Raw genomic sequence first — 27,869 nt, 5'->3', positions numbered from 1 at the left:
ATATTATATATTTACTCGTTACAAATTATTTTTAAGAACAATAAATGTATACTGCATAGTGTCACAAGAGTAATTTAAAAAAGAACAGGTTAAACAATAATACTCGATCAACGAAGAATTATCGTTCGATGCAAATATTATTGAATTTACCATTGCTTTTTTATTTTTTAAACAACACAACCATATAAACTTTAATATTAAATCAACGAGTAATTAAAAAAAATCATCAAGAATCCAATCTATTAAAATCAAATCGTACCAAATCTAATAAAAAGTCAATTTTCTAATATATTTGTCTTTCGAACGATTCACTGAAATGGCAAATAATTAAGAATAATATAAAAATGCAAAACTCTCGAATAAATCCAAGAATGACTAAAACAGTTTACATAATCCCAGAGATACGTATCACAGTTATACATGTCGAACAGTCACATTTTCAGCGTTATATTTGCTGCAGAAAGAGTTCAATTCCGGTCCGATCGAAAGAAACGCAATTCCCTCTCGCAGCTCGACGTCTGTTCTACAGCTGAAATCATTAAGCAGTGTAGGATTATTTTAAATCCGCAGCCTTTTGTTTTGATCGGAAAAACACCGACGAGCAAAGTGCGTCTCGAGAGAAAGAAAAGTGTTCTAACGCTTGTACGAAATAAAACGAAAAATGCTGCGAAGCAAAGAGTCGTGCTCGCGCGTCGAGTGTATAGGAAACCGATGACTACACTAATTTTTATAGTCGGTTGCTTCGATTTATCATAGTCGAGCGACATTATCGATGGACTCGGAGGAATTAATTGAGTTTTGCTGGAAAGCGGATTCGGGGAGAAATGAGAAAATTCGTGTATGTGCGGTGGGAGCGAGAGCGAGGACCGTGAGATATCGGTGTCATGCTAGGAGGAGGAGGAGGAGGAGGAGGAGGAGGTGAAAGAGCCTCGTTTGGACTCTTCAGGTCGGACCAGGTAAGCGTCCGAGCGCGACTGCGTGGGACATCAACAGGCTCGGTTATAAATAGACCGCGAAGGTCAGGGGAATCAGCAGTTTTCATGCAAATGCGCCGCCGATAGAATAATATCGTTCCAATCGTTGATAGAACCAACCATTTGCTCTTGCAACAACCCTGCATCGTGTTTCAAACTTCACCCCTTTTTGCGGGGATGAATTTTCGATTAAAGTTACTCCGGAGGAAAATTTATTCTTATCGAAGCAAAACGTTGATATATTTATGATTTGGACAATTTTTATGCTGCAGCAAATTATTTATTTAACCTATTTCATGTTTGTTTATTCTATTAAATTACTGAAGTTTTGTTACAGAATTTTTAGTTTAGTTTAATCATTTGAGAATATTAAATTTTGATGATAAAACAATGCGGAATCAAATTCAAGTTTTCTTGAAAGTAATATTAATCATTTTTCGAGTTGTACAGACTATTTCCATTTAAATTATTTGTTCAACATTCTTTGACTTTTTTATATTAAAAATTTGAATTTTTAATGAAGCTGTAAATGTGGTTTGCTGAAATAAATGAAATAATAGCTTTGGTTAATTGAAAACGCCTCGTCGTATTCAATGATTTGTTTAGTATTAATAGTCTTTGGTTTTTAACGAGAGAGAGAGAGAGAGAGAGAGAGAGAGAGAGAGTCTCCCGAGTGTTATTTTCAAATAATGGAACGTAATAATTGCGTGAGGGGGGGGGGGGGTGGGGGGTAAGGGAACGAGCGAGCATAGACTACATCGTTAGGATGGCACACATATACAAGTATAAACACACACTTTGGCTTTTGACAATGTGGATACCGCCTTAAGTGACGACGATGTGGCCGGTTTCAGGATAAAATACACTCAATTAACCCTTAATTGGCCGGCCCCAATTATGGGACCAGCGTACCAACGCGTAATCGTTTACTCAACAAGAATGCATGATTCGCTTATGACGGCTTCCTCCAGTTTTACGATATACCACTATAGCCAGTTTACGTGTGCACCTATACTACAAAACCCTCGTACACCCTTACCCCCCCCCCCCCCTATTGAAAAAAAATTCTCCAACCACTACCTTACCCACCCAATTATTTCAATTAAATTAATCCTATGAGCAAATTAATCAATCAAATCGATCCAATTTGCAAAATAGACTCGATTCACGTACAAAGCACGATATTCGCGAGTGCAATTTTCTTTATCGACAGATTAAAAAACAAAGAATTATTATAATTAGACGATATGTAATTTTTGACGCACCAAGACACACTTGCGTAATAAACTGTTACGTCCGGGTATTTTTTATCGAAAAAATTGGTGAAAAAAAAGGCAAGAAAAATGTTGTGACTCACGTTGCAAAAAACACAACGTCACTGCTGAAATTTTGTTTGCATCATCCGGAGCAATAATATTCTCGATATTAAGTAACGAGGCACGTGGCACTACACCAGCTATTATGCAGCGTTCTAAGGATCGATGCAAGGTCGCTATTTACTATTCGCTGATCATCGTTTCCGCATCTACGATACAGATCATACGTGCCTTCAGCGTTAACAGTATATTCGTGGCCCGTTAATTGACTCGACAGTAACAAAACAGCGATTGAACATTCAATTTTCTACCAGTTTATCTGTAATTTTTATTTTAATTACTTTACAAGGTTTAAACAGTTGAAAAATTTTCTTTTTGAATACAACTCTTTTTTTGGTAGTATTAAATTTAGACCAAGTGTCGTATTGGTTGGATTTAATTTCTGTTGATCGAGTGATGATATAATATGAAAGTTTATGAAGGGTAAACGAGATTTTTTTAATATTTTGTAAATAAATATATGTATATAGAAAAATCTGTTTTAATTTAATTTAATGAGAAAATATAAATAATTGATACGTGGATTAATACAATGAAAGAATAGTATATGGTTCCTTATTGCTCCAGTGACCTGGAACAGACGTATAAACAAAATGTTAAAAAAACTTTGGTAGGTGAGAGTATACATATATAACACATACGACCGCAAAGGGTTAATTGAATTTTTTTTAATATAACGTGTTTATCAGCCACATGGTAAACCGAGTGATAAGATTTCTAGCCTGAAAATCATTGTTACCAAAAGTCTGGCGGTTTTAACCACGAGAAATGCAATTTTTTCACAGTGAAATCTCTGTACTCGTACCAACGCAAAACGGAGTCATTTTACTGCAAAGATTTATTTATAATCGCGACTTTTTTATGAAAGGCTTCAAGATTTGTATTATTATGTATTTTTCAGAATAGAGTTTCTTTCAATTTTTGTATCAGTTAGATAAACTTTTCAGTTTCTTTCTTTTTGCAATCATATGACTTCTTCACAGAAGAATTCCAAGTTTTTTATTATTCCGAAATTTTCAAGCTACATTTTTAAAATTACTCATTAATTAAATCAAGCAAAAAATTTAAAAGTGGTTCTGTTTTTAAATAAAAGAACGAACGTGCTCCATTTCAGAAATACCAATCAAAAGTCTGTGTGAAAAATGTTCTATCCACGCAAAAGCTCGTGTCAACCATTTCAAAGTACATGTTATATATAACACGAGTAAAAAGCTGAGAATTTTCGGTGCTAAAAATTCGACCAGTAAATTAATATCTTATCTCGAAGCATGTATATGTTTTGTCGAAATTCCTAGCTTGGCTGTTACGAACGTTTTACAATAATTATACATTACTACAGCGCGTCTTCCTTATCAGCCAAGCACATGTCCAAAGATACTTAGGCACTGGTATATACTCATCACTGTGTTTATCGCTGGTTATATTTAACCGAGAAATTACTCCGCCAGTGCAGACTGAATCGGGAAAGGAATAAGCTGGCCTAATACACAGTGTTTCAACACTTTCGTCATTATTTATTCCATCGCCTTCAATCAACAGGAAAAATCAAATAAAGCCTGAAAAACCCATCTATAAATAGAATCGCCTTATCACATATCACCGGTAGAATAATTTTGAATTGCGCAACGTGATGGCTGCAATAAAAATGTAGGAAAAGGGAGGATAAATGCAACATATATATATATATATATATATATATATATAATGATGGAAAATTAAATAAAATCGAGGAAAATGATGAAAGTTGCACAAAACCTCTTCTTTATATAAATATAACAAATCATGAAAGACAGGAAGTGTCTGTGATGGATGAAGGGGTCTATTGGAGCAAGAGGGAGGGTGGAGAGGGGAGGGGGGGGGGAGGCGGTGGACCTGTGAAGTAGCCATACGTATCGAAGGATACGAAAAGAAACGAAGGAAGAAACGAACGGTCGGTGCTACAACTCTGCTTACTAACTGCCAGTGTTTATCGCCGTCTATATTTAGCCCGGGCTGGGCTATTGCTTGGAGAACCGAGCGACACAGAACACGAAGCAGCGCCGTTGGATTTTGCCTTCTCGCTATCTCTCACGCACACTCACGCACGCACACACACACATACAGAGAAATCCGCGCCTCTCTTTCCCCATCCGAGTGCCCGAAGCGTCTTCCCATGCCGCGTGCATCCCATCCCATCCGAGAACTCGTGTGAATCCACTGCACCACAACCACCAACCTTCGTTCATCACCGATTCGCATTCCCATGCTTTCCGGATCAAAGCCCGTCGCGAAGAACCCTCCAACGCTCATTCATGCCTTTCCAAAGTATCCGTTGGTCCAAAGTGTTCTCTTTCTTCATTTTTAATGTATATACATATGTGTTTTGGAAAATTTTAATCAGTAAATTGTAGAACCACCCGATCACCTTTCAACTGTCCTGATTAACGCGGATACGACTATATCGTTTATGAACCTACTGTTCCCTTTTGCTAATGACCGAAACGATCACTCGATTGGCCTAGAACGAGAGAGAGAGAGAGAGAGAGAGAGAGAGAGGTTAGGTTAAATCCGGATATAAACTGCATCGTTAATGAACTTAAAAATTCTCTCTGTCTTTCACCAACCACGTCGACCACCCAATTAGGTCAGAAAGTTCCAGCTAGAGATGCAAAAATAAAGCGCTTTATTAACGAGCCAACTCGCTTCCTTTCAGCTATGACTAATCCGGACTAACCGAGCCACGAATGGGTCTTTTGTTACACGCATTAGGCGCTTGTAGCATTTTGTGAATAGAGATGTTCGTTCCGATGCAGAACGATCTAACCGAATGTAGACCCAACAAATTACCTCACTCGCTCCCAACACCGAACGATCGGCAACATTCTTTCACGAAACCGCATTAGCATATCGTGCTGCGGTCCCACAGCTCCTGGTATCAACCAGGGACAACAGAATTGATGACCCACAGCTAAAAACATCTCTAAATGATTTTACACTCGACCACTGCCTCTCTGACCAAAGCTTTTCATTGTTTCTATCCATTAAACCTCTCCCCCTTGTTAACTTTTCTGTTCACCCTTTTGGTTATACGAGCGTCCTTCTCAAAGATTCTTAGTTATATAAATTTATTTTAAACGAAAGTTGATGAGGTAACTTCATTTTTTATCGTTTATTTTCGAAATTTTTTTTATAAACTTGAAAATGTTGAAATATTTTTATTGATTATTTTGTCAATTCAGTTTTATTCAACATTTTTTAACCAACTTTATCAACGCTGATGTAGTGGTACTTGGGAATTAAGATCAAAGTTTTCAAAATTCTTTGTTATTATATATATAATAAATGTTTGATTACGAGAGTATCAAGATATTAAGTTTGCAAAAATTATTGAGAATTGGACTATGAGGTTCATTATCGTTCTTTTTTTTATTTATAAAAAATCTTGAAACATTTGCGTCCATATACAGTTCCACTGTTTTATGGATCCTGCTGGATCCTACAGACTGGACGAGAGCAAAGTGCATGCATGAATAAAGTTTCGTCCTCACGTGTTTTCTCCTTTATCCTCTCTCTCTCTCTCTCTCTTCCATTCAATTCCGTTTTATCTCGTCCCCTTTTCCTTTTCCTCCCCATACTTCTTCATCTTATCATCGTCGACCAAAACGAAAAGCTTCGTTCTCCCTATAGATATAGGTGCTATATATATACCGCACCCTCTTTATTTCTCTTTCTATCCACTCTTCTCATTTTTCCAACTGCATTTACATAATTTGCACAATAACGAAGCATTATCATTATATTACTGCAACGATTAAACTTGTTAATCCCGTTTCGTCGACTCGCCATCAAACTACCTGCATCCTCCACTTTTTCCACTCACAACTTTCCTTAATTTCCTGCAGGCTCGCACAACTCGGGCCAGCAGAGCAAAGCTATTAATTATTGACTTTACTGCATCATTTGAAAACTCAATAATTTACTTTCTCCTTCGAACGGTCTCTTTTTACCGAAAAAAGCTGAATTCGTTAACGAACAAATTTATCGCTCAATTATCACGTTTAACCTAAAAATCTCTTATTTATATATATATATATCTCTTCCACAATTCTGCCAGAAAACAGTTTCTTTTTTGCCAGATTCGTGCAGCACGTATTTTGATTTCTGCTTTGCTGAATTTTCCTCCGGCGCTTTTCGGCTGTAGAAACGCACATATTTTAAGGGTTCGATGACCTCGTCGCAACGGAAATGACGTAACGCGTGACAAGAAAAGTGGATAACCAGATTTATCCGTAAAATAAGATCGAGGCTCTTAAACCGTGGTCCTCCGTAACTCAGCTATGAATGACTATGCGAGTGAGACGAATATAAAGATGTGTTTTCACGCTCGCCCTTTAAAGCTATATATAGCATTGGCGTAATGTATTCAAATCGCAGGCTTTATCTAGATTTATCGCTATTTTAAGAGTTTTTCATTCGCTCGTTTCGCTCCATCTCGAGATTGCACGCAGGGACACTGCAGAATTTTGTTATTGGAGAACCGCGTGGAGAACTGGAGGATTTCTTGAAAATCCGCCATTTTGGTACGCGTGTAGCAGATATCGAGCGCTAAAATCGCTTGGCTAGCGTCTTTTTATCAGGGCCGCATTAATTCCCATTTCGTTATTCAAGGATACAAGAGTCGACTATTTGTCCGCTGAGCTATAAATAGAGATCGTTGATTTATGAATAAATGAAGGCGCCGTTCTTGCGTGCGTGCGTGAACTCCACTCGATACACGCCTCCCCCCTGTATTTCGTTCGTACTCTATGCTCCCTCGTTAAACGCCGCGCCACACGTTTTTCACTTTCATTTTCCGACTTGAAGAGCCAATGTCTCGCCTTAGGATTTCTCACTTGTCACTATAGGATTCCCAACTTTTTACAAAGACAAATAAATGAGGAAATTTAAAGATACTTTTCGATTAATTAGAAGCATATATAATGATTAAAATAAGTAGCTAGAAATTATACTTGATTTATCTCGCATAAAAATAATAATTTTTCTGTATATACTTGGTATATTTATAATATATATATATATATATATATAGTGATTAAAAAAAGTAACCATATAATATATATTATGTTTAATTTATTTCAAACAACAATAAAGAGTTTTGTGTATACTCGATATCGATAAAGCATAAAGTATGCTAGTTTCGAATGATTAGAAATACTCAATCATAAAACAGAAGTGGCAAAGTTAAACCCAGCAGCAATAAGAGGCAGCAGCCTCGATTTCGAGCGTCGCCCTAAAAATTCCAAAATAATTCAGCAATTGAAACGCACGCGGCGAGCCACGTTGCGTCGCACGTTCTAATAACGGAAGATTTTAAAGCACTTTGAAACTTCGAGACTTTAATTCCAAGTCTCGACACGATTAAAGCGGAGCGCAACGAGAGGAAGATTACGTAAGATATTCGAGCAAAAAACAGCTACGTTTAAATGAATTTCTCATCGATGTTTGCTCGATGAACGGTCCGCAGCGTAAAAAAGGCCAAACAACCGTGAAATGTGGCACGAGTGAGTGACTACTTTTGATCGTGACCTTGACTCGATGGAAGACGACGGTTCTCCAAAGACGATTCGAGTTGTTGTCATTGACAGGAAAAGTTAACGACTGCTCCATTGAGTCAGTTTCAGAGCTCTCTCTACTTGCAATCTAAAAATACAAACCACCCACCATAAGTCTGCTACTCTTCCTACTCGATATACCGATCGCTCAAAGGGCATAATTGCTATATATATATATATATACCGAGCCACACCGCTCTCAAAAACCTTATTTATAATTCGAGCACTCGGTCGGTCCTGGAGACTGCAAACTTTTCATAACTAATTTAAGCTGTCGTTCGATCGTTATTAATTTCTAGTTCATTTATAATTGAATTTATATATATATTTTTTTATTAACTATTTTCAACGTTGATAAAAAAAGTATATTAAATAAAATCGTTAATTATTAAAATATATATATGTGTGTGCATAAATTTAGAGTATTACAAAGTTGTACCAATCACACGATATAGACAAGGGGGGAGGGGGGGTAGAAGTAAACAAAGGAAGTACAGAGTGGAAGGAGAGGAAGTTTATCGGTTAGGGTCGATAAAAATGGCTTCGGTAGCAAAGAACGGAAAGGCAGCGAATTTATCCGCGGCACGCCCGCACCTTGCGTCGTCTGCCGAGATCACTTGGATGTAAACGGTCCCCCTCGAACACTAATAGCGGCCATTAACTGCCACGACACGCTTCACCAGCCGTTCACACGCTCGCGAATTCCAGGAAGCGATCTTTGCTTTCTGCTGCAAATCCCCCCCACTCCCAACCTCTTTCTCGTCCTTCGGTACCATCCCCCATTCCCCTCGAATCAGAATCTGGTCGTAAGGACCTGCAGATCCCATCGTGGACCGTCGCGTCCTTTTCGATCCGGTCCTAATCAGCAAACTTCCCACCGTTCTTTCCTCATCCTCAACTTCAACTTTTTATATTTCATAATTTATAACTAAAGAGCCGACCCTTAACTGTGTTCCAGCCTCTTACCTCGCATTCCTCCCCCCTTCACCCCTTCCCCCTTCCCCCTTCTTCGTCATCCTTTAAGCCCTTCCACTGCAGCAACGATTGTTGCAAAACTGGCAAAACAACGCAAAAATTTCCTCGGCTCCCATTGGCAGCCGAGAAAAAGATTGCGCAACTTTATCCTTACGACCGAGTCCTGTCGAGTCCTTTTTCTTACGATCGTTGCCTGGGTTTTTGTTATTTTTAATCGTACGAGGCCTCGATTTCATTCTTCGCTCTTAAATCGAGGTAATTTTCTTAATTCCCACAGTTTATACATCTCAAATCTCGATGACATAGGAAGTGGTTGTTAAAACTGTATAGAAAAGATTTAAAAAATAGCAGCAAAGTTTTTGTATCAATAAAAAAAAAAAGATGAAGAAAATTGTAGAACTTCAATGTTTTCTACATTTTTGTGTTCCATCAAACATTTTCATTGATTAAACCCTTGGAGGCTGTCGTTTGGGACTTTGCATATGAATCATCGAGGAATGTGGGAGGAAAGTGTGGCGAAAATATATGGTGGTTATATGGTTGGTGGAGGAAGATTGCGCAACTCGGTTGGCTGTTGAGAAATTAGCGGAGAGCACAAGAGGCAGACGTGTAGACATTGAGGCTGGGCAGGGCAGAGTGGAAAGCGTAGAGGAGCACGGCGAGCAGCTCTCTCGAGTCCGAGAGAGACTCGGACTCCCTCAAGGTGGTCTCTTCTAAATATAGCCGAGTGCAGCCCAGAATAACACACAACGTCGAGCCGGCAATGACCAAAGCCCACTACATCTCGAGGCATAGTCGACGAACCAGGATAACCGAGAAACTGCAACCGGCTCAATTTTGTGTTTCTGACTACCTGCGTGTTTCGCCTGTGCCCCTTGTCTGGCCCAGAGCCTGCACTCGCTCTCTTCCCAACAGCTTCCATTTTACTGCATCGTCTTCGTAATATCCGACCCTAACTGCCTCTCCGACTCGCAATTCTTAGTGGACCACACAGTCTTTGCTCTCTTTTTTCTTGTATTTTTATTTATTTATTTATCTCGTTGAAACCACAACGTTTCCTGGTGATTCGACGAGATGGTTCGAGAAAAGTTGCGGGGGAAATGAAGAAAAAAGAATTTTCATGTTGGCGGTGGTCGATCAAAGCAGAACTGACCAGCAGTTGTCGCGTTTAATTTATATGTTAATGAGCCCTTGTCAGATTTCAGTGCACGGAGTATTCTCCGTACGTTCTCTCTCTCTCTCTCTCTCTCTCTCTCTCTCTGTCTCTCTCTCTGTCTCTCTACGTGCACCGAGAGAATTGCCCGTTCATTCTACGAGCCTCCCTCCCCCCACACTGCCCCTCGCTATCTTGCACCACTCCCCCTCACCACCATCCACCTCCACGGATCACCAGTTTATATTTAACCATGCCACACACCATGCCATCCGATGCAGTCTACTTTAGCTCTCTGTGTCCTTTTCTCTTTTTCTTCCTCTTTGTCTTCCTTCATTCCTCTCCCTCTTCAGCTTCTCTCCTCAGCATCCAGTAATCCTTCAATTTTCTTCGTTTACTCAATATCGTCTCTAGAAAATCAACGATCGATTCAACACGTTTAATTTTTGTTTGTTTGTAGAAATGTTCGGATTACAAGGCCTCTAAGGTCAGTACCTTTGCCAGAACGGAGCCTCCGGACACTCAAGTGACGAAATCGGTTATCGCATTGCTGTTGCATTATGGCTGGAATAAATTCACCATTATCACTGAGAGCGCGTGGTCCACGGTGGCAAAGTCCCTGGAGGACCAGGCTACCAAGCACAATCTCACCGTGAATCACTACAGGACGGTCGAGGATCGACACACTTGCTGCGAGGAGAGGCTACCATGCTGCCAAGTCAGCGTTTGGTTCCAGCTCATACAGGAGACGAAGAATATGACAAGGAGTTGGTTCATTTTTCAAACTTCTCTCTCTCTCTCTCTCTCTCTCTCTCTCTCTCTCTCTCTATCTCTCTCTCTCTCTCTCTCTCTATTTATTTCATTCTTGTCTCACATTTTATTCAACATTCGTCCTTGCAGTTTATATATTTTTGGGCACCGCCATGTCACTCATAGACATGATGAACTCCATGCAAAATCAAAGGCTGCTCGATAATGGGGAATATATGGTTATACACGTGGATATGATGACGTACTCGCCACGAGAAGCACAGAAATATTTGTGGAGTAAGAGAATAGTGGATTTTGTCTTTCATGTTTGTGTTTTGCTGTGGTCTAATTAATTTACCGTTTAATTTTCTAATTTCAGAGCCAGAACACTTTGATAATCTCAAGAACTGTCTCGAGCCCAAGGACTTTTTGAAAAGGGCACGTTCGTTAATGGTGGTAGTCTCCACTCCACCTACCCAAAATTATGAAGAATTCACTAAGAAGGTCAGAGAGTACAGTAGCAGGGACCCATTTAAATTTGTAATTCCAGAACTTTTAAGGAAATACGAGAAGGTAGGTATATACAAAGCACAGAGTGGGATTTTTGTCAGAGTTTTTTTATTGGAAATTTATTATTCTTATAACGATTCTTTGTTCCAGTACGTCTCCATACACGCTGCGTATCTTTATGATTCACTGAAATTATATGCAAGAGCCCTCGATCAGCTTCTACGTGATCAGCCAGACCACACACTGGAAGAAATTGCTGGAAATGGCACACAAATAATAGAAACCATTATTAAAAATCACACGTATCAGAGTAAGTCTGTGCGAAATTAAAAACATTATTTTTAGCAGAAACATTTTAATTTTTCTATCTGACGTAAGATACAAACAGAGTTTGATCATTGAACACGAATGTTTGTCATTCAGGTGTAAGTGGGGCTACCATAAAACTGGACAAATTTGGTGACTCCGAAGGAAATTTTTCAGTACTTGCCTTGAAAAAAGATCCTTTCCGTATGAACAACTTCTCCTGTGATTACCAAATGAAGCCTGTCGGTCAATTCCAGCAGGGTGAAACTCTAGTGAGTGAGTTGTTTACAGCATTCGTGATAATACTTCAATTCTCTCGAGCAAATTAATTACAGCTCGTTTTCTCATTTCAAACGCTTCATTGACCTACATTCGTGTAGCCTCAGCATAATATTTCTGGTATTGAGAATTTCTATACTGAATGGACAATCTGTTTGCAGGTATACAGGCCCTCGGAAGCTGTAGATTGGCCTGGGAAGAATAAACCGGAAGCTGAGCCTGGCTGTGGCTTTCTCAATGAACATTGTCCTAAAGATGATACTCATCTACGAAGCATCGTTGCTGCTGGAATACTGGCTGTTCTACTTTTCTGTGCTGCTGTTATTACAATGAGTATATACAGGAGATGGAAAATAGAACAAGAGATAGAAGGGTTACTGTGGAAGATTGATCCAAGTGAAATACATGGTTATCCTCATCTTGATAATATGATGTCCTCTCCCAGTAAGGTAACTCGAAATTCCACTCCATTCGTCGTGATTGTATAAATCTGTATACATATACATATATTATTCACCTCGATTCGAGCACCTTTCATTCGCAACTAAACACAAGCCTTTATTGTGATCCACAGTTAAGCTTAGTTAGTGCCATCTCCTACGAATCAAGATGCGGTGGACAGGTATTTGCACAAACTGGGCATTACCATGGCGTAGTGGTGAGAATAAAGGAGTTGAAATTTTCTAAGAAAAAAGACATTTCCCGTGACGTCATGAAAGAAATGCGAATTTTGCGAGAAATTAGACATGGCAATCTTAATTCTTTCATCGGTGCCTGCGTTGAACCGATGCGAATCTTATTAATCACCGATTATTGTGCCAAAGGAAGTCTTTACGTGAGTACAGTTGCAGATGGTTCTTACACTGATAGCTTTGTGGTAAAGTAAAGCAAGTGTTATAAGGGAATGTTTTGCAGGACATCATTGAAAACGAGGATATAAAGTTAGACGATATGTTCATTGCATCGTTAGTTCATGATCTTATCAAGGTGAGGTGATAACTGTGTTGTGTGTTTTTAAGTTTAAAAAGATTCAACGTGAATTATTGTATTTGTTATTAATTTACATTTATTGTTTGAAACAGGGCATGCTGTATATTCATGAGTCATCTGTGCTAGTCTGTCATGGTAATTTGAAGTCTTCCAATTGCGTGGTAACTTCTCGATGGGTACTTCAAGTTTCTGATTTTGGTCTTCACGATATGAGACATTGCGCTGAGTCTGATAGCATCGGTGAACATCAGTATTATCGAAGTATGCATCTATTAATTTTTACTTTGACCCTATTGACCTCGTTGTCCAGTTCTATACTCGAAGATGACAATACGATCGTTTTTAGACTTGTTTTGGAAGGCGCCTGAATTACTGAGGAATCCAAACGCACCTATAAGGGGAACTCAAGAAGGAGATATATATTCTTTTGCTATTATACTCTTTGAAATTATTGGACGAAAAGGACCGTTTGGTGGTGTTAACCTGGAGCCTAAAGGTACCAAAACACGTAAAAACACTTTTAACCATCCTTCCGATGAATAACTTTGAATAAATTGATCTAAAACACCAAGAGATCCGTATTAATCCTGTGCACCTCTCGAATCTCTTCGCAGAGATCATAGATCGCGTTAAAAGGTATCCGGAAGACGGAGAATTCCCATTTAGGCCGAATGTCGAAGTCCTATCGGATTCCGAAGCAGACTGTGCAGAATACATAGTCAGCACGATAACAGAATGTTGGGAGGAAAATCCTGAGCTGAGGCCAGACTTCAAAATGATACGAACGCGGTTGAAGAAAATGAAAGCTGGAAGACATCGAAATATAATGGATCAAATGATGGACATGATGGAGAAATATGCGAATAACCTCGAAGATCTAGTCAGTGAGCGCACGCGCCTTCTTTTCGAGGAGAAGCAGAAAACGGAAGATCTGCTTCACAGAATGTTGCCCGAGTAAGTTTTGTGGAACGATTATTATTGCGAAGAAAGATACGAGAAGAGGAGGGACGATTGTAATCGGTGATTAATTTTTGTGCCAGACCTGTAGCGAATTGCTTAACAAATGGAATCGGAGTGGAACCAGAGGCCTTCGACCTAGTTACTATATACTTCAGCGACATTGTTGGTTTTACAGCGATGTCGGCGGAAAGTACTCCATTTCAGGTACCGTACATAAAATCCAGACAATCGATCCTCTCGCGTAATGACCACTTTCAGTTGTAGATCTGCAAAGGTCGAACAAACGAGTAGACGGTATCGTGCTAAGACTGAATCTTGCTTTGTTCTCTTCTAGGTCGTTAATTTCCTCAATGATCTTTACACGTTATTCGACCGGATAATCAAGGGATACGACGTTTACAAGGTTGAAACGATCGGTGATGCTTATATGGTCGTGAGTAAAATTTTTTTAAGCGTTTCTTCGTCAAGTGAAAAAGGTAACTGCCCAATACTAAAGATTATTCTAGGTCTCTGGTCTACCGTTAAAAAATGGGAACAGGCATGCAGGAGAAATTGCATCAATGTCTTTGGAGCTGCTTAACGCTGTGAAGAATCATACGATAGCTCATCGTCCTCAGGAGACCCTGAAGCTGCGGATTGGAATTCACACTGGTAAACCAGAGCCAAAGCTTCTTATAATATACTCGTGTATATATAGTGACGCGTGATCTATGTTGTCAAAGAGTAGGGTTGCCACCCGTACTTGATGATAAAGTATTGCACATTATTTGAAATTAAAATGCTCTATGCTTTGTGAATATCAAGTACAAGAAAAACAATTATTTTTGTGTGAAACAAGAAAGTGTAAAATGGATACTTTATTTCACTCTTCAAAAAATGGCAACCCTATCTGGAAGGATAATACAGTGTTTGATTTATTTTTGAACGCAGGTCCTGTAGTGGCAGGCGTGGTAGGCCTGACTATGCCGAGGTATTGCTTGTTCGGGGATACCGTGAACACGGCATCCAGAATGGAATCCAACGGAGAACCATTGCGAATTCACATTAGTGCACAGTGCAAGGAAGCACTGGATAAGATAGGTGGTTACATCATAGAGGAACGTGGACTGGTCCACATGAAGGGAAAAGGGGACGTGAAGACGTATTGGTTGACTGGTGCAACTGAGAAAGCTATACAGAAAAGAGAGGTGGGGGTATAGTGATAACAAGGGCCAGTTTTTCCACCTATTGGTAGAGGAGTCAGTAACTGCTCTTTTACAGTCCAAATACAAGTACAGAACCTGTATGTCATAAATGTAACACGTCTCTGTGTTGCGGTTTACCAATTGACTGTAAAATTCTATTAAATTTTAAGCCATGGCAATCGTATAAGTTTATTAAAATGTTTACCAATAGGTGAAGAAACTGGAACTCCAAACAAACCCGGTATTCTGTAACTTTAACGAAAATTTTCGGTATCGGTACGGACCGGAAACGATATATACAGATATATATTTATCATTACGTATACCAATATTTGGCTTTAGCTTCGACCTAACGATACCGAAGTTTGTCCGTAAGATTTGCAGAATCGGACCACAGGACCAAAGTTTTAATTCAGGTATGTGAATGAGGCTAATCGTTGTATATTCGCAGGTGGATGTAGGGGATCTTCCACCGCTATTCTGTAGACCCAGAAGAAGCCCCAAATTGAATCCAGATTCGAGGCAAGCGTCGCTTTTAGGTGGTTTAGGTGGAGGCAGTCGTAGGCAATCGAACGTACCAAGACTAACGAACGATGATTCGTCGTCCCAGTGCGGTGGATCGAGTCCCGTATCGCGCAGCCTTCTCACAAGGAAACTGGAAAGATCTCCGCTTTTCCTCACGGAGAACTCGTCAAAAACCACGCTGGACAACGTCCCAGCCCCAGGAGAAATGACCGAGCAAGCTCTTAACATTAAGATGGCCTTGGATGATTTTTTTGCAGACCCTAAACCAAAATTTCGTAAAAACGCCAGGGTACTGTCGACCATAGCTTCGTCGTCCTCAACGAGCGATTATCCGTCGCAAATCGTCATCAGGGAATCTCGCTCCTTAGACCCATTCCCCTCGGAACTCTATAGCAAAAGGTTTGACTCGAATTTCGGCTGGAAAGACCCCAAGAAGAGTTTTCGCTCGCTGGAGAGCTGCGACAAGTGTACACGACGTACCAGTTCTAAAATGGATATTACCGATAAAGTGCTAAATAACAATTACCCGAATGGTAATGTGATATTAGTGCCTAATACCGATAACTCTTCGAACGAGGCGGAGACTCCGCTGTTGGGGGACAACGGTGGATGCGGAGACGTTCTACCGGTTAAAAGATGGCGCTCTCTGGATGAGGTTGTGCCTGCTCCTAGAACGGACAGTGTCCCTGATAAAAAGTCTTCCGCGCGAAACTCGATAAGGAGTTGGCTCGTTAATTTGTTTAATGGGAATGGACTGCGCAGTAGTGACGTTTCTTTGAGAAGGGGCGTCATAGCAGGGTACGACATACAGTCTGAGCGAGAAAGTATTGTTTGATAGTTTTTCAATGACTACGAGACGACTAAGTCTCTTTTCTATGTGTACAGAACGGAGAGGAGTGTGCTGGTGTAATATGTGACTACGAGCATACTGATCTAGCGCACTAGGCATATTATGAAGCACATTACTTTTATGATCCATGTGCATGATTTATCGTTGCCATCTTTAAGTTTAAATACGTGCAATCTATGTATATGAAAGTTACCTACAGTGTATATTTTTAATATCTAGGTATTTTATAATTGTACTAAATTATGCACTGAGAGACCATGCTTATATGTGACTTTTGTATATTATGGGACTGTTGCCTCCTTTAGTAAGATTTTTAAAACGAGTGCATATCAGAGGAATAATCTGTTCTTTAATTTTCTTTTCTTTCTTTGAAATCTTTCTAACCAAAGTATATAGACAAGGAGATTATACCGCGTCAATTTTGGGTTATGAAGAAAAACAACATTAGAGACTATTTTGAGAAATGAAAGCGTTGCAATGTGTACACACGTGAATACAAACAACTACTTTACATGCATAACAAAAATTATACTGTGTAACATTGATCTATGCACAAATATACAACTGTACGTATGCATGTATATATGTTCTATCGACGAATAATTATAATTCTTTATTTGTTCACTGAAGGAAAGCAAATTATCTGTATGGCTGTGAAAAGTGAACTATATTGTACCTAAGGTGCTTAGTAACGTTTTCTTTTGTATACTCTCGTAGACTCATTTTAGTCCCCCATACTCACTTAATTTGCAAATTTCCATGAAGGAACTTTGTCATAATAGTCACCATTTCGACGAATCATCACTGAACTTTCTGAACTAATTAATGTCACTTAGATTCACATTCCAAGTATATTAAGCACAGGTAACTTAGAGTTTAATGATTGATTTTCTTTCATTCATTATATTTATATTCTCTTACCGTTACCGTTGCTTTCGAAAGAAAACCTTTTTTTTAAGTTATTAAATAAGTAAGGGAATACATGCTGAACTTTATTAATAAATAGCCCTGGGAAAATAGTACAGAAATTTACCTACATTCTTTCTTGTTTCTTTTCTCACTCTAATTATTTTCTATTTTTAACATTCTTCAGTACAAAGCACTGCAATTGATAACCAGCTTTTTTATCATGTGTAGCATAAAAATTTCTTGAACTAACAAACATTAAAATTTCCATTTTTAATCAATTCATTCTATTGTAATAATATATGATTGTAATATAACGATGCAATTGCATTCTCAAAATTAAACCTTTCCATCTAGGAGGTATATTATGCATAGATGAGATGTTTGGAAGATAAATGGCTTTTTTAAATGTAGACAATTAAGCCATAAGTAATAAACTTAAATATAATGTTTTTTGTACCATAGCATTCAAGAAGTCGCTGTCCATTAAAAAATTCATTTTTTGTTGTAAGTTTTCATATTTGTGAATAAGTGTGATCTAACTTTTTGAATAACATTAATTTGTGACAAAAATTTGTTGATCTGGTATACAAAAAATTCTAAAATTATTATTTTTATTCGCATTTCAAATACTGTAAACTTGGCGTTTAACATAATTTGACAGAAAATAATAATGTAGTAGGAATGAAATTTCTAATTTAAAATATTGTTGAACTATCTTTGTCAACATATTTGCGAAAGAAGCAGCACGTGTAAGATGTTTAATATTGTATATCTTCTTTTAAAATTATAAATAAGTATTGAACCTCTCATTCTAGTCTTTTTTCAATTACAAAAATTACTATATAAAGTTAATCTTTATTATACAATCAAATATTTGATATAAACTTTTATTTTATTATTTTAAAATCTTCAAGACTTTTCACTCTTATTGAAACCTAAATATTATTTTCATTCAAAGTAAATAGACATTCTTTTTTCATTGAATCAAATCTTGCTCATATACCAAAAGGCAAAATAGCGGACAAGCATCCCCTACACCTTTCCTTACATTAGGATGATGAAGACTTTATATTTAATCAGCGCCTATATTTCATTATGCCTGAGATGCCAAATATACAGCTGCTGATAGAAGGAAGTCTTTGCAAATGGCACTTTGCAAATTAATGAATTATCCAACTTTTAAGGTGTTTAAATAATACTTCATACAATCTTTTAATATCTGAAAAATAATATATCGATATTCTAAAAATAATTAAATTAGAAAAAGTAATCACTTTCATATATTACACAATTAATATCTCTCTATTGAAATGAAAAATATTCACATATTACTGTACCCTTTATATTTTCTCTACTTAAAATATTGAATAAACTACATTAATCAATTTTAATCTACTCTCGTCCTTGATAAAACTTATTAAGGAAATCTGTAGGTTTTTCATCCCAGGTTGGTTGAAAAAATCTAGCAACTGAATCTTCTGTATGAAATTCATACACGAATTCATCCAAAGTTAAACGGCCCTATAATAAAATGAAAAATAATTATTTTATTAATTACCTGTTAATATTGCCAAAAAATATGTAAGCATTAAGCTTACCTTAAAAATTAGGACATCGATTATCCTTATATCACTAACATTAGCATTTTCCAAAAATTTCTCTTTTATTTTATATCTATATTGCTTATGTGTATATGGTAAACCATTAAAAATGGTAGCTATCAAACGAAAGAAAATATTAAAGAATATATTTATTCATATTTATTGAAAATTACAATGAATTAAAATTACATAATGTGATTGTTTTTAAAATAGAACAGAACTGATCAGATTAACATATCAATAACATTATACCACTGTCATTCTTAGCAAACAAAATAAAATTATTCATTCTTTACATTAATTATTAATAATAATTAATCATACTTTCTAAATCGATAATTTTAATACAATAAAAGTAAATACTTACGGAAAACTGCAGCATTGCGTAAAAACATTTTATACAGAAAAAGAACCTTCTTTCTAGCCTCTTGATGATTTGATGAATACAATGGTTTTATAACGTGTTGACTCATTTTTTTTGTTTACTAATTATAAAAGCAACTGGAAAATTAAATTATTTTTTCTTTGTCAAATACTTTATAATTGTCGTTTTAACATAGTTTCTTAACTCCTAACCAAAAAATGTAGGAATATACTGACGTCAGCTACAGCTGGACGGTCGGCTGGCTGGACGTCCGCTCAATTTCGCTGCTAAATTTTGGCAGCAGTGTTGCCAACTTTGCCATTTTGAATTATGCGATCATGGTCTATACATAGTTTCAAATTTCGTAGGAATTTTTTCGGTGTATGGTTGGGGTTTCTGGAGGGGCAAAAAAGATTTTCAGAAGGGGGGAGAAGAAGTATGTTTCAGTTTTTTCACCGCTAGATGGCGCGAAATCTTGATTGCGGTGTGGCAGCCCGTGCTCCACCACCTCCACCGCCGCGCCCCGCGACCGTGTCATCCTGTCAAGCCACCCCCGCTACTAGTGCTACTACACGATCCGTTCCCCCTACGTCCCCCGTTCCCACGCGTTACCGGTTGCTGTTGCTCCACGCTGCGCTACGCAGTACGCACACTCGGCACACTACACCATTGCCGGTTGCCCACCAATCCATTCTACATTTCTACATTTATACCTGATTCGGCTGATTCCATTCTACCGGTCCGCAATCCGCATTGTCCGTCCGTGGGGCTCACAATTCACATGTGACGAGTGTGACGACTGGTGACGACTGTTTGGTTGTGTACTCTCCTTTCCTGTCAGTTCGTGTTTTTAAGTCCAAATAAGTAAACTGTTTTATTTATAATGTCGCTTGCCGATGAACTTTTGGCGGATCTGGAAGAAAATGATGATGCTGATGTATTTATGGAAGAACCAGAACCGGATTTTATTCCGGCTGCTGTTACCAAACCTATTGAAGAAAGTAAAGAAAACTTTAATGTTTACAATTTATTTTTGTAGTAATTATAATATAACTGCATCTTGTATATTAATTTGGCAATATTTTCATTTTCAGAAATTAAAGTTGCATCAATTAGAGAGCTTGCAAAGCTCAGAAACTCAAAACAGTTACAAAAAATTATGACTGATATTGACAAGTATAGTAAAATTTATAGAAAATCTGTTGATATTATCGGGCCTGTGGAATCTGATCCAGAATATCAGTTGATTGTTGAAGCTAATAATATGGCAGTTGACATTGACGATGAAATAGGTAATCATCATTTGCTACTTAATTCAGGGTATACCACTGGTAACTATAGCAAATATCATTTTTTGCATGGGACCTTCTCAAAGCACCAGTCTCCTTTACATCCTGAGGGTTGCCTTAGCAGAAAATTGATATTTCTTATAGCTTTAGAGATAAGTGAATCTTATGTCTATACTTTGGAGCAATTTATGCGATACATATGCTAGATTCATGTATCCAATTTTAATTGACAATACTTATTTATTTTCTTGTAGCTACTATTCACCGATTTACCAGAGACAAATATTCAAAGCGATTTCCAGAATTGGAGTCACTGGTTGTTGGCCCTCTGGAGTATGTAATGACTGTACGTGAATTAAGAAATGATCTTGACAGGGCAAAAAATAATGAAACTCTGCAACAATTTCTTACACAAGCAACCATTATGGTGGTTTCAGTTACTGCTTCAACTACGCAAGGGTAATTATATGAAGGCTGAAGAGAAATAATAATGATATAAAAGATTTACAAAAGATTATAAATATATTAAACTTTTTGCAGACAATTATTGACAGAGGATGAGAAGGAAGCTATTTGTGAAGCTTGTGATATGGCAGTAGAATTAAATAATTGTAAACAGAAAATTTTTGAGTATGTAGAAAGCAGAATGGCATTTATAGCTCCAAATTTGTCAGTGATCATAGGGGCCTCAACTGCAGCTAAAATTATGGGTAATTTAATTCACAATTGCTTTATTGATTTTTTTACCAATCAATAAAAATATTATTTTTATTATTAGGTGTAGCTGGTGGTTTGACAAAACTTTCAAAAATGCCAGCTTGTAATGTCTTAGTCTTGGGTTCTCAAAAAGCAACACTTTCTGGATTCTCTCAAGTAGCTACTTTACCGCACACTGGGTTTATTTATTACTCAGATATTGTGCAAGATACCCCTCCAGATTTGCGAAGAAAAGCTGCAAGGCTTGTTGCTGCAAAAAGTATGTTGGCAGCAAGAGTCGATGCTTGTCATGAAAGTACAGATGGTCACATTGGTCAAATGTTTAGGGATGAGATAGAGAAAAAACTGGACAAGCTGCAAGAGCCACCGCCGGTGAAATTTATCAAGCCTTTGCCAAAACCAATTGATCCTGGTAGGAAGAAGCGTGGGGGTAAAAGGGTACGCAAAATGAAAGAGCGTTATGCCATTACAGAGTTCAGAAAACATGCAAATAGAATGAATTTTGCTGATGTGAGTTTTTTTTTGTTTTTATAAAATAATTTCTTCTTCCATATCTTCTCATATCTTGCAATATAATAATTATCTTTTAATAGATCGAGAATGATGCCTACCAAGAAGACTTGGGTTATACCAGAGGAACTATAGGAAAAGCTGGCACAGGGCGAATAAGACTACCGCAAATTGATGAAAAAACGAAAGTTAGAATATCAAAAACTTTACAAAAAAATCTACAGAAACAGCAACAATGGGGTGGAAGTACTACTGTTAAGAAACAGGTTTCCGGTACAGCTTCTAGTGTAGCGTTTACTCCTCTTCAGGTACAATTCTAGTTGTCTATTAAATTATAATTACAATCAACAATGCATTAGTATTCACCTGTATAATTTATTTTTCAGGGATTGGAAATCGTCAATCCTCAAGCCGCAGAAAAGAAAGTTAATGAAGCGAATGCAAAATATTTCTCCAACACTGCTGGCTTTTTAAAAGTGAAAAAGACTTAAAATGGTGTAATACGTTTTTATAGTTAGGATATGGAAACACTATACACATATACACGTTATGATACACGCGGGTATGATTAATTATAATTTAAGAAAATACGTGTTAGTTTATGTTAAATGAATAATATTTATTGCAAATACTACGAGGTGTTGTATATTATTCATGAATTTGATTTAAAAACATTCTCGTTGAAGAAAAATGCGTATATCATGTAAATATACAAAGTTTTACACTTTTATTTACAATTGGTTTAATGTTCGCACACATGTGTGTTTATTTTGGATTATGAGTAGCGTTAGTTAGGTCAGCGTCCTTGCGGTGAACTTTTCACAAAATGAGCATTATAACAAGAAAGAAAATAAGCTGTTAGTATGTGAACAGTCGTTGAGGTGTGACAATCAAATCGACTTTTATTACTTAACTTTTAACAATCGCGTTAATTATAAATTCTTGTATTAAATCTAATTTAAAACTAAATAATTATCTAATTCCGTTCATTATAGTGAGAAAAAGAATCCTTTCACTGAAGTAAATCTTTGTTTGAATGGTCATGATTAAACGTGCGCTTAATATTAATGAAATTTAATTAAATATGTTATAATAGATTTGACTGAATCAGTTATTGTTTAAATCCAACTACAAGAATACGACTATTAAAAAAAATTTATTTAAACCACAGGAATTTTGATTCTCAGTATATTCTGCTTTATCAACCCATTTATTCAAACATTTCTTTCTTATATTAAAGCGAGATAAAAATTCATGAGAGGTTGAGCGAACCAGTGAAGTACGTAAAGTTAATTTCTACATAAATTACGTTTAATTTTAAACGTATTTACTACAACGTATGCTATGTTTCTATTTACTCACAGATTTTCAACACAGACAACACCTGATATCCCCCAGACAAACTATCATTCATAACATTGCGAGTAATTTTTAACGAGTGCGCGAATTGGAGTGTGTCCTTAAGAGAAGATCAACATGGAAGACATTGAAGAAAAATCATTTTCGTCGCTGGAACTGAAGAATAGATCTGATAAATCGGGCAATAGAATATCAGCCAAGGCTACTTTTAAAGATCTCACGAAAGATTGGTCGTTGGTTCATGACAATAACGATCGTGCATTAAAATCTGGTGAGTAGCCATATTTATATTTTGACCGGTACAAGTCGGTCCGTTTATTATTCATTGGTTTTTAGAATGCGTATGTGCTCCGTTGAGAAAACTGCTAAATATTGAAACTGTTTTTGAAATTCATACGAAGTTTGTCTACAAAGTTTAATGCTTGTTACAAGCGCCAATGCAGAGAATTTAGGAGAAATTTAATTCTATAAATTCTATAGAGAAACAAGCTCTTAAGAATTTGCTTATAATTCTTACATTCACATATAATACAAAAACCTCTATGCGAGAGAAGTAAAATGAAAATGGCTTCATTGGGTAATTGAAACGAGTCATAAGTAGTAATTTTTCTTATTCCTGCAATTTCTCATGAAGAATCATAATGTCTATTACATATATAAGGAATTTTCTTGGAAAATGTTTAAAGTGCTATTATTATTCAGAGGAGGATGAATAAAATCCTCGATCTGGCACAAAATGTATATGTTCAAATCGTAGATGAAGAAAGTCGATGAGGAAATTAATGAGTGAAACTGCGTTGATTATTATTTCGCTCTTCTTCAGGGTTCCTCCTCTTTCGACCTTTTACGTTCCTCAACGGTGAATTATGTGGATGGATGGACGAAATTGTATTGGCAGTTTATGCACTGACAAATTTTTATTTATCATTAATTAACGATATGCACACTTCTTACTCTTTTTCTCTCTCTTTCTCTCTTGATGCTTCTATGATCAATAGAAGAAACTCAAGAATAATTTCACAAACACGCGTTTTTGCGAATCCCCTTAAAAATTCTATATGAAGTAAACAAGATATTTTGTACAGGACATATAAAAATCTATATCTCTGACCTTAAACACGCGATTTTCCTTACAAAATAATTTAGTTCACATATTCACAAATTTTTGTAAAAATTGTAATGTTCACCTAGAGCTGCTTCAGCATATATAGTTATCAATTATAAACATTGAATGAATAAATTTTAGAGTGTTAAAAACATTCTTTTGTAAGCTCTCCATTAATTAATACTAATTAGACCATTTTGCCTGAACTTGATAACAGAGAAAGAAGGGATTTATTTTATAGAAAATGAAAAGTGCTTTTTAACATAGTTCTTGTATAACAATAGTTAATAGAATGAATGTGTGCAACGTGTAAAAATAAAATAAATTGATGGAAAGTTCATTGGGGAACCTTGGATCAAGTGAAAAGAAGCAGCAAGTGGTAAGTACGAAATTATGTCATTATTAATTTTTCATTGATATTAAATACATATATTTTTGTTTCAGGTTAAACCCAAGTGTTATAATCAATTCCTGCAATTATGGCGTAATTATAATGTGTCAGGGAACTGTCAGCTTTTCACACACGTGCTTCGTTTCTCCTCGCGAGAAAGGCATACGTATGCGTATATAATTTTTAGGTAGTTCGTTACACAGGGATATTTATTAATAATCAGTGTCATTAGTTATCGCAATTATTATCGTATAAGCGTCGTCCTGTGTCTTGTTAGAACGCTCAGGATTTCTCTTCCTTCATTACACAGCAATAGAAAAGCGTAGCCATGTATTTTTCATCTTTGCAATCTTTTACAAATATTTTCTGTGTCTAGGTGTTAGAGATGCGAGTATACATAGAGTGATGGGCAATAATAATCTGTTTGCACTATACGTAAGCTATGTATATGTATATATAGTATATTACCTCAATCTGGTACCTGAATACCGTTACGTCAAATGCCCTCAAATACGTAACCCTCGATGGAGAAATAAGACGCTGCCTCCTGATCCTCTCTAGCAAAAAAAAGCACATAAGAACACGTATATTTTCTTTGTACAATAGCAAAGGGGTCAATAATTGTTAGTTATCGAAAAATGGAATTTAACTGTAAGAAAGATATAGTGATTAACAACATCTGACTAAACTAGCAAAGTTATCATAGATAAATTTTTACAAGATTAAAATACGGTGAAAGTTGATGCTACAAACAAGTATAACTTGTAACTATATTTTTTATATACTGCAATATATTTCGACTTGTCGTTCTTTCCTATTTCTTACTTCCTATGGACCATATCCAACGAATAGGAATTCATATAATTGATCAAAAAATATTTCAGATCTTTAGAATAGGTCGTTTAAACGTCAAAGTGATAAACATTTTTCAAACTAGCAAGAAATATGGTATATTCAGGATGGAATTTATCTAGTTTATAATTTGAGCAACATAAATGTAATAAATAGGAAATAATAAATAGCGAGGGAATACTATTATAAGCTAGTTATAGACCTGGCGATTATCTAGTGTATGTTTGAATAGGGAACTCTTAGGAGCGTGTAATCTATAACGAATAAATTGTATTGCTGATAAGAAATTGCGAATGGTGAACGTACGAGCGTTAAATATCGGATGATTAGAGATATAAAGTTATCGGGAAAAATATTAAAGCGAACATTAGTTTAGTATAAACACTGTAAGCTTGTTGCGATTCGTAACGCAACGCGCCAATGTTCTCGCGTCTGTTGCAAAGTGTCCGTATGGCAAAATCAACAAACTACCTGGAGGACTACCGGTTATTAGCGAATGATTGCAGGGATTACAGGTAGTAGGAAGGGGAGGGGCGGGATTGAAAAGACGAAGAAAAATGAGAAAGAAGATAATCGGTTGCTTTCTCCGCTTTTCAATCGATGAACCGATCGAGCGTTGGGGTATGTAATGGAATAAATAGAAGTGCGTGTAATACGGAATTGCGAATATAGCTTGTAACGTAACGAAAGTACCGATGACCCTGGATAGTTAGCCTAAACATAATTTATCCGTGTCGTTCGTGCTATAAAGTTAATCCTCCTGTACATCCTGTTAATCGTCCTGTATATTTTTTATATTTACTTTTTCAACGAATTTTTTCTTCATTCATCAGCGAATAGTGAAATTTATAAATATACTATAAAACTTGTATAAAGAATTCGGATAGAATTTTTCATATTTAATATCGTTACAGAATAATTATATTTTTATAAAAATACGAAATTTATTAATTAATGGATTAGTAATTTATTATAATACGTGTGTTTGTATATTAATTATTATATTGTGTTAGGGACGTAGTTTCTTGTTCTTAGACTTTGAAATTAATTCTAAAAAGTGATGCAGGAAATACGGAAAATGAAATTTCATCAAGTGGAATCTTGAGACTTTTTAGTCTTCTTGAAGAGCTTCAAAGGAGTCGTATGAAAGCATAGACAGTTTAATGACGAATATAAAATAAACCTACCTGTCCAGCTTTCATTGCCTAATGCTTGTTTTCACTTGTCAAACTTTTTACTCGGTGAATCGATTCCCCATATCTGCCTCGTTGGCTTTGAAATTTCAATTAAATTGAAACGTTTCCTTCAATCGAGGGGATATCTCGGTGTACACCTACACATTTAATTGATTGATATGATTATAAGAGAAAGATATTAGCTTCTGGCGTGAGAGTGACGATTGAAGGATTATTTTTCTATCGACTGAAAATGATATACATGGGAGCTCGATGGAAGGCGATAATTGGCAGGTCGGACGCTTTGTGATCGAGAGATCAAGCCGGCCGGGGGGGGGGGGGGGTGGGCGTTTGTTACTTCGTGCAGAGAGCTTTTCTCTATACGAGTCGAGATCGAACCACGATCGCGTGAGTACTTTCTAATCAATGGCTCTCGCCTTTTACGCTCAGCCCAGACTCTAATTCTGAAACTGTTATCTCGAAACTTATTCAAAAAATATAGAAACTCTCTTGGGCATACACGAATAGAATATTTCGTTTATATTATACCATTTTTTCATCTTTCTGTGTTCATGAATAATCATGAAGAGTAATAAGACACTTGCCTTTTGTACTTAATCCAGGCTCTAATTTCATAGCTGTCGTTTCGAAATTTGCTCAGAAAATGCAAGAACTCTCTGGTACACACACGTAGTATTTCATTCATCTAATATTTCTGTATCCATGAATCTTCTCTGAACTTTTCAACCATGAAAAATAATAATATACTTGCCTTTTATGCTCAATCCAGGCTCTATTTTTGAAATTGTTGTCTTGAACTTTTTTCAAAAAATATCGAAATTCTCTACATACGAATAGAATATTTCGTTTCTATATACTATAAAATTTTATAATATCTTTCTGCATTCATAAATATTCTCTGAACTTTGCAATCGTAAAGAATAACAAGACACTCGTCTTTTACGTTCAGTCTAAGTTCTCATTGAAAAGTTGTTTCGAAATTTGTTCATAAATACAGAAACCCTTTAAGACACACACACACACACGTAGTATTTCATTCATCTAATCTTTCTGTCTCCATAAATATTTCCTGCACTTGTCAGTCCTGACCAACAATAACTAGTTTACACTATCGATTCAAACGATAACCGAAAAAATTTCTACAAACCGTTCA

The 27,869-nt window shown here is 36.6% G+C and overlaps 4 protein-coding genes across 8 annotated transcripts in view; 3 read left to right on the top strand and 1 right to left on the bottom strand.

The window, feature by feature from the left end:
* LOC136782712 (receptor-type guanylate cyclase Gyc76C-like) overlaps positions 1–18,138 on the top strand; it is a 46,724-nt gene extending 28,586 nt beyond the window's left edge. For both annotated transcript variants that reach the window (XM_066742326.1, XM_066742325.1), the window contains exons 5-20: positions 10,530–10,836; positions 10,970–11,116; positions 11,199–11,392; positions 11,480–11,639; positions 11,753–11,907; positions 12,076–12,363; positions 12,489–12,749; positions 12,830–12,901; positions 12,997–13,165; positions 13,251–13,400; positions 13,519–13,858; positions 13,945–14,068; positions 14,199–14,297; positions 14,371–14,515; positions 14,795–15,051; positions 15,500–18,138. In XM_066742326.1, the coding sequence (XP_066598423.1) occupies positions 10,530–10,836; positions 10,970–11,116; positions 11,199–11,392; positions 11,480–11,639; positions 11,753–11,907; positions 12,076–12,363; positions 12,489–12,749; positions 12,830–12,901; positions 12,997–13,165; positions 13,251–13,400; positions 13,519–13,858; positions 13,945–14,068; positions 14,199–14,297; positions 14,371–14,515; positions 14,795–15,051; positions 15,500–16,408 (3,777 nt within the window). In that variant the 3' untranslated portion in view covers positions 16,409–18,138. The remainder of the gene's footprint in view (positions 1–10,529; positions 10,837–10,969; positions 11,117–11,198; positions 11,393–11,479; positions 11,640–11,752; positions 11,908–12,075; positions 12,364–12,488; positions 12,750–12,829; positions 12,902–12,996; positions 13,166–13,250; positions 13,401–13,518; positions 13,859–13,944; positions 14,069–14,198; positions 14,298–14,370; positions 14,516–14,794; positions 15,052–15,499) is intronic.
* A 65-nt stretch (positions 18,139–18,203) lies between these two features.
* ND-B14 (NADH dehydrogenase (ubiquinone) B14 subunit) lies at positions 18,204–19,611 on the bottom strand. Of its 4 annotated transcripts, none has more exons than XM_066742341.1 (5): positions 19,534–19,611; positions 19,301–19,434; positions 18,931–19,049; positions 18,670–18,853; positions 18,204–18,551 (listed from the first exon to the last, which is right to left on the bottom strand). In XM_066742341.1, the coding sequence occupies exons 2-4, from the start codon at positions 19,404–19,406 to the stop codon at positions 18,725–18,727; spliced, it is 354 nt and encodes a 117-aa protein (XP_066598438.1). In that variant the 5' UTR covers positions 19,407–19,434; positions 19,534–19,611; the 3' UTR covers positions 18,204–18,551; positions 18,670–18,724. The 4 variants fall into 4 exon arrangements, with proteins under 4 accessions (XP_066598438.1, XP_066598437.1, XP_066598436.1 ...); XM_066742340.1 differs by having other exon boundaries at positions 19,510–19,593; XM_066742339.1 differs by having other exon boundaries at positions 18,658–18,853; positions 19,301–19,580.
* A 245-nt stretch (positions 19,612–19,856) lies between these two features.
* Prp31 (pre-mRNA processing factor 31) lies at positions 19,857–22,335 on the top strand. The gene is made up of 7 exons (XM_066742332.1): positions 19,857–20,298; positions 20,392–20,589; positions 20,841–21,045; positions 21,127–21,296; positions 21,365–21,813; positions 21,897–22,121; positions 22,200–22,335. Exons 1-7 carry the CDS (start codon positions 20,181–20,183, stop codon positions 22,302–22,304), a joined length of 1,470 nt encoding a protein of 489 aa, XP_066598429.1. The 5' UTR covers positions 19,857–20,180; the 3' UTR covers positions 22,305–22,335.
* A 616-nt stretch (positions 22,336–22,951) lies between these two features.
* Positions 22,952–27,869, top strand: part of centrocortin (cerebellar degeneration-related protein 2-like) — a 43,252-nt gene continuing 38,334 nt past the window's right edge. Inside the window, exons 1-2 of the mRNA XM_066742329.1 lie at positions 22,952–23,092; positions 23,178–23,443. Of these exons, the coding sequence (XP_066598426.1) occupies positions 23,290–23,443 (154 nt within the window). The 5' untranslated portion in view covers positions 22,952–23,092; positions 23,178–23,289. The remainder of the gene's footprint in view (positions 23,093–23,177; positions 23,444–27,869) is intronic.

This window comes from Prorops nasuta, unplaced genomic scaffold, assembly GCF_024137725.1.
Source record: "Prorops nasuta isolate Cenicafe-Biocafe unplaced genomic scaffold, Cenicafe_Pnas_1.2 PNAS00030, whole genome shotgun sequence".
In the NCBI taxonomy this organism is placed as follows: domain Eukaryota; kingdom Metazoa; phylum Arthropoda; class Insecta; order Hymenoptera; family Bethylidae; genus Prorops; species Prorops nasuta.
Note: the sequence above shows the minus strand (reverse complement) of the source record. Positions and strands in the feature narration are given on the sequence as shown.

What these genes read in the sequence shown, in the direction of transcription:
- ND-B14 (XM_066742341.1), bottom strand. Translation starts at nt 19,406, where the DNA reads ATGAGTCAACACGTTATAAAACCATTGTATTCATCAAATCATCAAGAG. An exon ending in ACGCAATGCTGCAGTTTTCC is followed by an intron (nt 19,050 to 19,300) that starts GTAAGTATTTAC and finishes TTCGTTTGATAG; the next exon opens with CTACCATTTTTAATGGTTTA. An exon ending in TCGATGTCCTAATTTTTAAG is followed by an intron (nt 18,854 to 18,930) that starts GTAAGCTTAATG and finishes ATTTTATTATAG; the next exon opens with GGCCGTTTAACTTTGGATGA.
- Prp31 (XM_066742332.1), top strand. Translation starts at nt 20,181, where the DNA reads ATGTCGCTTGCCGATGAACTTTTGGCGGATCTGGAAGAAAATGATGAT. An exon ending in AACTGCAGCTAAAATTATGG is followed by an intron (nt 21,297 to 21,364) that starts GTAATTTAATTC and finishes TTTTATTATTAG; the next exon opens with GTGTAGCTGGTGGTTTGACA. An exon ending in ATAGAATGAATTTTGCTGAT is followed by an intron (nt 21,814 to 21,896) that starts GTGAGTTTTTTT and finishes ATCTTTTAATAG; the next exon opens with ATCGAGAATGATGCCTACCA.